General features: G+C 35.9%; 1 protein-coding gene across 1 annotated transcript; it reads left to right on the top strand.

Annotated features, from left to right (window-relative positions):
• Nucleotides 1-9603: 9603 nt before the first annotated feature.
• Nucleotides 9604-10224, top strand: LOC121382928 (ARMADILLO BTB ARABIDOPSIS PROTEIN 1-like). The gene has a single exon (XM_041512610.1). It carries the CDS (start codon nt 9604-9606, stop codon nt 10222-10224), a length of 621 nt encoding a protein of 206 aa, XP_041368544.1.
• Nucleotides 10225-10538: the final 314 nt, after the last annotated feature.

Raw genomic sequence — 10538 nt, forward strand, 5'->3', positions numbered from 1 at the left:
GAGACAAGTGATGTTCCAGTGATCTAGTGTAACCGAAAATGGGTCGGTTTTATTAAATGTTATCAGAGACAAGTGATGTTCCAGTGATCTAGTGTAACCGAAAATGGGTCGGTTTTATTAAATGTTATCAGAGACAAGTGATGTTCCAGTGATCTAGTGTAACCGAAAATGGGTCGGTTTTATTAAATGTTATCAGAGACAAGTGATGTTCCAGTGATCTAGTGTAACCGAAAATGGGTCGGTTTTATTAAATGTTATCAGAGACAAGTGATGTTCCAGTGATCTAGTGTAACCGAAAATGGGTCGGTTTTATTAAATGTTATCAGAGACAAGTGATGTTCCAGTGATCTAGTGTAACCGAAAATGGGTCGGTTTTATTAAATGTTATCAGAGACAAGTGATGTTCCAGTGATCTAGTGTAACCGAAAATGGGTCGGTTTTATTAAATGTTATCAGAGACAAGTGATGTTCCAGTGATCTAGTGTAACCGAAAATGGATCGGTTTTATTAAATGTTATCAGAGACAAGTGATGTTCCAGTGATCTAGTGTAACCGAAAATGGATCGGTTTTATTAAATGTTATCAGAGACAAGTGATGTTCCAGTGATCTATGGTAATCGAAAATGGATCGGTTTTATTAAATGTTATGAGAGACAAGTGATGTTCCAGTGATCTAGTGTAATCGAAAATGGGTCGGTTTTATTAAATGTTATGAGAGACAAGTGATGTTCCAGTGATCTAGTGTAATCGAAAATGGGTCGGTTTTATTAAATGTTATGAGAGACAAGTGATGTTCCAGTGATCTAGTGTAATCGAAAATGGCTCGGTTTTATTAAATGTTATCTGAGACAAGTGATGTTCCAGTGATCTAGTATAATCGAAAATGGATCGGTTCGGCTCTACGGATTTGATCGATTATAAAATCGATTCTTTGGGGAAAATGTTAACTAATTATTCTTCCTGCTAGATGATGTAAATATTTTGGAGTTGGTTTTTGTTTTCATGTGTACATGTATAAAGCAGAAGATATTAAACAGTTTTTTAAAGGTAAAATTGGCAATGTGTAGGATCTATCCCAGTGAACATGACAGTAAGGGCATGGCGCTTATGATTCAAATAATATTTATGTTAATTTAATTCCAACCGATTGTGTAATCGAAAGTTTATCGGCTGATTATAACCGATGATTAATGATGAAATTCTATCCGATTCTCAACACTATGAGAGACGATGAAGGGTGTTTTTAAAGAACAGAGTACAACCAAAACCTTTTTTTAAAAATTAAAAATACCTAACTAAACAAGACCTCCCCCCCCCCCAACAACAACAAACAAGCAAAAACAGCCTCTACAAATATATAAAGATAAAAATATGGTTTGTCCATCCCAACTAACTACTCTATTAAAGATTGTGGCTCCCCCCCCCCAAAAAAAGAAAAGAAAAAAAGAGAAAAAAACCCAAAACGAATTCCATATATTGTTCCTACGGGCCTAATTTTGTTATGGACAACATTCTGTCATGATTTATTTTCTCAGTTTAAGAATACTCGAACCTGTAGTCGAGTGTTGAAGGGACATTCCTGAATTTGAGGCAATTTTAAAGATGTTATTGACTAACAGACTTTTTAACGATTGTAATTACATACCAAATATATTTTTCTGCATAAAATATTAGTGGCTTTATATTAAACGTGTTTCTGATCGTTCTGATATTTGTACTAGCATGAATGTACACGCAACTTTAATTTCAGTCCGCCATTACTAGATATTCAAATGACGTAAGAATATATGGCGCGGTGTCTTTTTGAATGAAAATGACGTCAAACGGAATGATGTCATTCTGGATGGCTTTACAACAAAATAAAATAGTGCTTAACATTTTCTGTTTTCTAAACGCTGGACAGCCTTCAGTGTATAATTGCTATTGAAATGTTTTTATTTGATGACTATGAATGCATACCTCAGTTATGGAGTGTCGCCCTAGTACGTTTGCTTAAATGTCAATAAACCTAGTGCCGTGACCTAGCTTAATTTACATTTAATTTGCAAAGTTACAAATTCTCAAAGTATGTGATCTAAAAAAATATCACATACTTTGATTGCACTGAAAATATAAGATATTATATCATAAAATGTTTTATCCTATAACTTTCCCATGATATCCATGTCATAAACCCATGTGATAATTTAGTGTATTAACCCGGTTAATAATGGTATGCAAATTTAAAGGTATATGCAAATTTGAAAGGTAATGTCATTGTGTTGCTGTCAATGGGTCATTTGTTTACAGGCTAGCAAGACCTGTATACCTGAGCGTAACCTGTTAATAAGATTTAATTAAAATGCGTGACATCAGGCTAATTTGTGTAATCGTGATTGCGCCATATTACCGATGAAGACGACTGCAATTTACTAAATAACAATGCAAATATTAGTTTAAAAATGTTATAGGATAAACAGAATTTGGTACTCGTGTTTTTTAATATGTAAAATATCAAAACTCGTCTACGTTAGTCGGCATTTATCTCGGCAGTCTCGACAAATACCGATTAACGTAGACGAGTTTGAAAGTATGGAAAATGCATTTTGGGGTATTACAAAAACCTGGATGACAAGAACCACTTCAGGTGTACGAAAATTAATATTCTAAATAATAAAATGTAAGTACTTCTAACTTAAATTATCGAAACCGGCTCCAACAGTAAAAAGACGTCGTATTGTTTAAAAACTAGGGTATGTCCCTTAAGTTGTATTTTTAGATACTACATCCGTCTGGGATCGATCCCCGTCAGTGGGCCCATCGGGCTATTTCTCGTTCCAACCAGTGCACCACGACTGGTATATCAAAGGCCGTGGTATGGTGCATATAAAAGATCCCTTGCTGCTAATCGAAGAGAGTTGCCCATGAAGTGGCGACAGCAGGTTTCTTTTCTCAATATCTGTGTGGTCCTTAACCATATGTCTGACGCCATATAACCGTAAATAAAATGTTGAGTGCGTCATTAAATAAAACATTTCTTTCTTTCTTGTTTTGATATAACCTATCATATATATCATATAATATATTATGAATCATACAATACCAGGAATTTAATGCGACTTTGGAGTGTACAGTGAAGAGATGCCTTTTAGATCGGGTTATAATAATACTACTAATAAACACATGTAATATTCTTGCAAATTTAAACGAAATCATCAAAATTACTAAAAGTACACATAGGGCACTGTTTCCCAGATCTGTGATTAAGAGTTTGACAAATGCATTTCATTAAGCATCGGATATAATTACCAATGTAACAAAGGGCATTTTATTGAATGGTATTTTAACTGATATTGAAATAAACTGACCTACAGAAATTAACTTAGATATCATTTTTGACGTGTAAAATGTTTCCGAAGAAAATATATATCTAAAAAGGCAAATGTTTGCAAATGTATCCGAGATAAAGACAACGGACTTACACAGATGACACTCCTGCAATTTGACTATGACATATATGTGTTATATATGGAGATGTAAAACTGACTGATGAGTAGAAACTGACTCCATTCAGAAGATCTTTTATAGTAAAGCTATAGATTAAGGTAATAGTGTACTACTTCAAATTCCAGTTCATGACTTTAATTAAAGCCATCAATATGGTTGCAGCAGATGTTAGACCGCAAGACTCAATGAGTAGGTGTAAACCACTTGCACCGACCAGTGATCCATAACTAGTTCAACAAAGACCATGGTTTGCGCTATCCTGCCTATCGGAAGCGCAAATAAAAGATCCCTTGCTGCCTATAGTAAAAGAGTAACATATGTGGCGACAGCAGGTTTCCTCTAAAAAAAAACAGTGTCAGAATGACCATATATTTGACGTCCAATAGCCATGATGAGATAAAAATCAATGTGCTCTAGTGGCGTCGTTAAATAAAAAAAACTTTAGTTTACTTTTACAGATGTTAGATATTGCTAGTGTTGATATGATAGATTATCAAGGCAAGGTGCAAGTGTTAAGAAAAGGGAGCATCCATGTGTTGTGGTATTTGATGCGTTGTTTCTCTGTAGTACTGCAGATAACTGTTCAAACACGCCTGTCGTGGGCGCAGCCCCTGACTTCGCCAGAGAGTTCTGTCCACGACAGGGATCTCATCTAGGCAAAGCCGGTCTTTATAACGATACAGTTGGAACAGTATAATTGTACATATTTCAATCCTTTATACTATTTATCCCTCAAGCAGGACCCACGCCTTAAACTTAACTATCAGCTGCTGTTCTTTTGAAAGCATAGGCAATCTTGAAGACAAGAATACGAGGGAATTACATTCCAACTGAATATTCACCTTTTGAAAAGTGTGAAAATGTTGGTGTTAAATCTAGCGACGATGTGATGAAGACGTCATTTAAAGCAGCTCCGGAAGTGCAGACTGAATTGAAATACTAGACATAAAACTCAGTTGAAGGACTGTGGCTCCCCTGCCTTGACTGTCGCGTATTCTGACAATAGTTCTTGTCAATCTGATAACAACCTAGTGTTCATGCTGTCTACAACTGCAAGTGTTAACAGAACTGACGATGAACTGTCTACAACTGCAAATGTCTACAACTGACGATGAAGACGGTGAGATCCTTGACAACAATCCCACAGATGACAACGTACGTGTCTTTCAGTTCGATCTGTATATTCACCGGATATATTTAACACCAGATGTTTCACAATTTTTTAAAAGTGTAATAGATGCCATGAGACCAGATGTGACTCTCAACATTTAGACATAAAATACCTTGTAACTGACTAATGGTCCTGAAATTTCGATTGCAAATAAATCCGATATGATGAATGGATTCTGCTTTCTTCGCTTAATCTTGACTCAACATTTATATCCAGCCATATAGAAGACTTCAAAGTCATGAGTGTCATTTTGGAGAAATAGTACATTGTGATCTAACTCTGTGGTTTTCTTAAATATCAAACGAACTTTAACTTTTTATTAAATAATATCTCCTGAATGACGTCTGCGTTTTACTTATCGCAGTTTGTTATTTCTATAGTTGGATCGATGCCCAGCGCTGGGGTCATTGGGCTATATAATATCTCGTTCGAACCAACGATCCACAACTGATGTAACAAAGACCGTGGCATGTACTATCCTGGCGGTAGGATGCTGCATATAAAAGATCCCTTGCTGCTAATCGGAAAGAGTAGCCCATGGATTAGTGTCTGCTGATTTCCTCTCTCATTATCTGTGTGGTTCTTAACCATATGTCCGATGCCATATAACCGTAATTATAAATTTGTTGAGTGCGTCATTAAATATATCTTTTCTACTTGTGTTTTTTCTAATAGGTGAACAAACGTGCGACCCTGATTTTAACATATGAAAACGGTTGTGTCCTATTGACGTCCCCAACGCCGCTCTCGTTTGATTGGATTTTAATAATTGAGATTGTCATTATTTAAATGTAAAACTCTTACCAAAACACCAGAACGTTCTTTTTTGGTGACAAGATGCTAAGAATCCCATTGCTGAACTTACTACCATGGTTAAAACAAAAAGAAAAAAGTCAATACCTGACATTTTCCTCTAAAACGTGCTTCAAAAAGGTGGATTTTTGTCTATGGGTTTTGCTTGTTTGTTTTGTTTCTGTTTTTAGTTGTTTCTGTTTTTAGTTGTTTTTGACTGATTGTTATTTATTTATGCCTGAGATATGTATGCCTGACTACCAAAAGGTTCAGCATTTGTTTTACTCAAAAGCTACCTAGAGGTGTATTGAATTGTGGCAGTGGCAGCAGCAGCAGCAGTAGCAGTAGTAGATTTACTTTAAGCCGTGTGGCTCATAAGCATTCAATTATATACAATATTATAAGTCATATATAAATAATCATCAGCATAAACATAAACAAGTGGATGTGTATTTGGAGGATGGACAGTTATACATATTGCGATCTTAAATGCAATGCATATTTCAAATATTTTCCAAGGTTACAAAGTTGTTTTCTATTCTGAACAGACAGTAATTGTATTAATTTAAAAACATACGGTCTTAACCAGTAGTATTTGTTTACATACAATATGCGAATATGCAAATACAAAGGACATATTAAAATAAAATGAAATTCATCTTCATTGTTATCCCGATTACACATACATTTTCTCTGTGATCGTTCAGTTTCACAATACCTTCCTTGTTCAATGAGTAATTGGTGCGATGAAACACGAAATTTTGTGATAGTGATGAATAACATAGGTAATGGTATCCCCAGATAATACTGTAAACAAAAAGTATCTGTTAAATGCCTTAAAATATTACATTTTGGTGAATTGTTCAACAATTTGTCTATTTCTTGAATACAGTGATCTGACAGGCGCATATAAACTCTTTTTGTGACTGCTACATGATTATCAACTTGCTGATTAAACCATACATCTCCAAATCCTAAAGAAAATAATAAATGTTTTACATGGTGTAGCCAGTTAAAAGATTCCTGACTTTCTAACATATCATCATATATTGACTTCAAGATACAACTATTCGTTTCTAAAAGCTTCAACCAGTATTTAACTATTCTTACTTTACGTACTACATGTAGAGGTTTTGTTAACACGGCTGCATTCATTGTACCTTTTTTCACATTCAATATTATTTTACAAAAATCCATATCCAGTTTTTCTACATCATGAGCTGGGTCAAAACCCCATACTTCACAACCATAATTGAACACACTAGATATATAAGTATCAAAAACCCCATACTTCACAACCATAATTGAACACACTAGATATACAAGTATCAAAAACCCCATACTTCACAACCATAATTGAACACACTAGATATACAAGTATCAAAAACCCCATACTTCACAACCATAATTGAACACACTAGATATACAAGTATCAAAAACCCCATACTTCACAACCATAATTGAACACACTAGATATACAAGTATCAAAAACCCCATACTTCACAACCATAATTGAACACACTAGATATATACAAGTATCAAAAACCCCATACTTCACAACCATAATTGAACACACTAGATATATAAGTATCAAAAACCCCATACTTCACAACCATAATTGAACACACTAGATATACAAGTATCAAAAACCCCATACTTCACAACCATAATTGAACACACTAGATATACAAGTATCAAAAACCCCATACTTCACAACCATAATTGAACACACTAGATATACAAGTATCAAAAACCCCATACTTCACAACCATAATTGAACACGCTAGATATACAAGTATCAAAAACCCCATACTTCACAACCATAATTGAACACGCTAGATATACAAGTATCAAAAACCCCATACTTCACAACCATAATTGAACACGCTAGATATACAAGTATCAAAAACCCCATACTTCACAACCATAATTGAACACGCTAGATATATAAGTATCAAAAACCCCATACTTCACAACCATAATTGAACACGCTAGATATATAAGTATCAAAAACATGTAACTGTGGTTCCTTATTAAGTGATAGATTATTACATAGTCTCTCAAGGATATGACCCATGGTTTTTCCTTAAGCTGGGAAGACACTGCACGATTATTATCGGTTGTCGGGACTAGTCGGCTCTTGGTTGACGGGTGCGACCTGTCAAGCCTTGTCGTAACGATAGCTTTCAGGTGTCGGTTGTATTTTAATTGCTGGTATCTTTAATGTCGCTTGCGATAAATCGGAAAAATTTTTTTTTCCAAAAAACGATTCAAAAGTTCAATTTTGTGCGTTAAGCGATTGTTGGTGTCTTCACAAAATCGTAATCGTGAAACGATAAAGTTGTAAATGTCTTCCCACCCTGCAATAGATATCGCCCTTCCTATCTAATTAGAAAGCCGTTGTTGTTTTTAATTCATTTCTACATTCTATCAATATGGCCAAGAGGGGAAATCCATGTTTGTAGAGCTTTGAGAAGAGACCTACATCCCAGGAAATTAGGGGTAATCAGTGGCGTACTCGATATCATTGTTTGCTTGGATGCCAAGTGCCCCCCCCCCCCCCCCCCCCCAATACAAAATCCTGTCTACGCCACTGAGTTCAGTTACATTTTAATACAAAATCCTTCTTAGTAATTCGACTGTTGTTATTCACGATATTTGCGATTGTAAATAACGATTTATTTTATTGGATCGTACAGTTGTTCATTGTAAATAATTATTTTAATTTGAACCAACAATTTGGTACAAGACTGTTGTTTGTTATATATATTTATTATATAATATATTCAACGCATACACGTGCGTACAAATGTTACACTTCGTGAAAAATGCATTTGAAAAGTGTGGGGGCGGGACGTAGCCCAGTGGTAAAGCGCTCGCTCGATGCACGGTCGGTGTGGGATCAATCCCCGTCGGTGGGCCAGTTGGGCTATTTCTCGTTCCCCATGAAGTGTCGACAGCGAGTTTCCTCTCTCTGTGTGGTCTTTAACCATATATCTGACGCCATATAACCGTACATAAAATGTGTTGAGTGCGTCGTTAAATAAACATTTCCTTCCTATCTTCCTTCCTTCCTTGAAAAGTGTTGCATTTGTTAGTATTTGTAATGATGAATTTGAATTGTAGAATGCAGGAAAATACATTTAGTAACATCGAGTTTTTACCTCTGCCGGAAAACCATGTCCCTCATAAAAATTCACAATCAGTCAGCCCCCTCACTAAATGTTCAATTATTTTTTGCCATGCCTGCCTAAACATGACCATGCCTATTAAGTGCCAACATGTATTGCCCTTCGTGGGCCGATGAAAGGGTTGGGGGGCGCTAACATTAGTGGCCTAGGGGCGCCAAATACTTAAATACGCCTCTGGTGGGAGTTATGTAGATCATTTCCTTAGGCCAAACAAAATAAATTTCTGATCTCTGGTCAGCGCGTGCGTCGATTTTGACCCTCGCGCGTCAACATTAAAAAACTTTCCTGCGGTATGACGTTAATTTTTGCCTGGCTTTTCTTTATAAATTAGGACATAAAACCACATTTAGAACCAAAATGGTCTATATGCTGGCTTGGACCATTAGTTTTTTTTAAAAATCTAAAACAGGTCCTGTTCTGAATGAGTTACAGTCAAAGTCGAAGTAATAAAAATTGTCATGGCTAAATGGAAAATGTAAACCAAAATATTTAGGGTACCAAGGCAAAGGAGGGGGCATGGTGTCATTGAAGATGGACCAAGGCAGATAAGGTGCAATCCATTAAAAAAAGAAAAAAAAAAAAAAAAAAAAACCCCTTAAAAACGACTCGTTTGTTTTAATCGTTCAGATTTGGTCCGAAAGGATCCTACCGTTTTGGGTTATTAGTTTTGTAAATATTCTTTGCCATTTTAACCAATATTTTCATTAAAAAAGATCAAATAGTCACATAATTTGTTTTAATGAATAATGGATTAAGTTGGAGAATTCACTCGGAAGTGTAGATTCATGAAACATAATTAACTCTTCCCTACGGGGCTCGTGAATTATTTTCACACGAATCTACATCTCCTCGTACATCCTCCATTACATAAATAGGTCACCAGGGTAGGACAAAGAAGTATTTAACTCGTATATGGTTCAGTAGTTGTATCTTGTACGTCAAACAAACTACCAGTTTTCAGAAATGTCGACTCACAATACTTCAGACTGGGAGTCAGCTACGGATACGGATAGTTATGAAGACGAACCCAATAACATGTTTAGTGCACCAAGCGCCACCAGCGATGTCATCCTACTGGTGGAGGACAAGCCAATACACGTCAACAAAGCAATTCTGTCCTTGGCTTCACCTGTATTCGCCGCCATGTTTGAACTCAACTTCAAGGAAAAACACGCAGAAAAGATTCCACTTCCGGGCAAGAAGTATGAAGATTTTATTGAGTTCCTTCTGTGCTTGTATCCAAACACAGTTAAAGATGTCGACCGAGAAAATATCGATATTGTGCTTCCCTTGGCCGATGAGTACCAGGTGGAGAACATAAAGAGAAGATCAGAGGCTATGATTTTACTTTTGTTGCAAATAAAATATGAATCATTATTTGCAAAGGATGTGGTTCACTTCTTGTTCCTATCGGATAAATATTCTTTTAAACAGGCACTCGTGGAAGCCACGAACATTGCAACAAGTCACTGTTGTACCGATCTATTTGAGATAAAAGAATTCAACAGTGTCAGCTCGGCTGTCAAAATCGACATAACAACGACTGGAAAGTTTAAAAAACCCAGCGAGGTGTGTATTATTTGATGTGAAGCAGTTATCGGACAGTGCAGAAAGTGTAGGTGGAATAAGTCTACAATACTGTAATAACCATGACTCGAAATGTAAACTGTGCCAAAGTTGTTCAAAATGTGTGAACGCTATGAAAATAAGTTGCAACATGTGTTGCAATCCTATAAGTATAACGAAAGTAAGTTAAAACATTTACTGAATGAACCAATGTACTTGTTAGACTTTTAAAAGAATTCAACAGTGTCAACCTGGCAGTGAAAGCCGACATATTTGAACATTGACTCAAGTTTCGAAAAACCAGCGATGTCTGTATTAAGTTTTGTGATGCT

Source organism: Gigantopelta aegis, chromosome 10 (assembly GCF_016097555.1).
Source record: "Gigantopelta aegis isolate Gae_Host chromosome 10, Gae_host_genome, whole genome shotgun sequence".
NCBI classification, from domain to species: domain Eukaryota; kingdom Metazoa; phylum Mollusca; class Gastropoda; order Neomphalida; family Peltospiridae; genus Gigantopelta; species Gigantopelta aegis.

Excerpts from the sequence above, each read along its gene's own strand:
- LOC121382928 (XM_041512610.1), top strand. The coding sequence starts at position 9,604 with ATGTCGACTCACAATACTTCAGACTGGGAGTCAGCTACGGATACGGAT.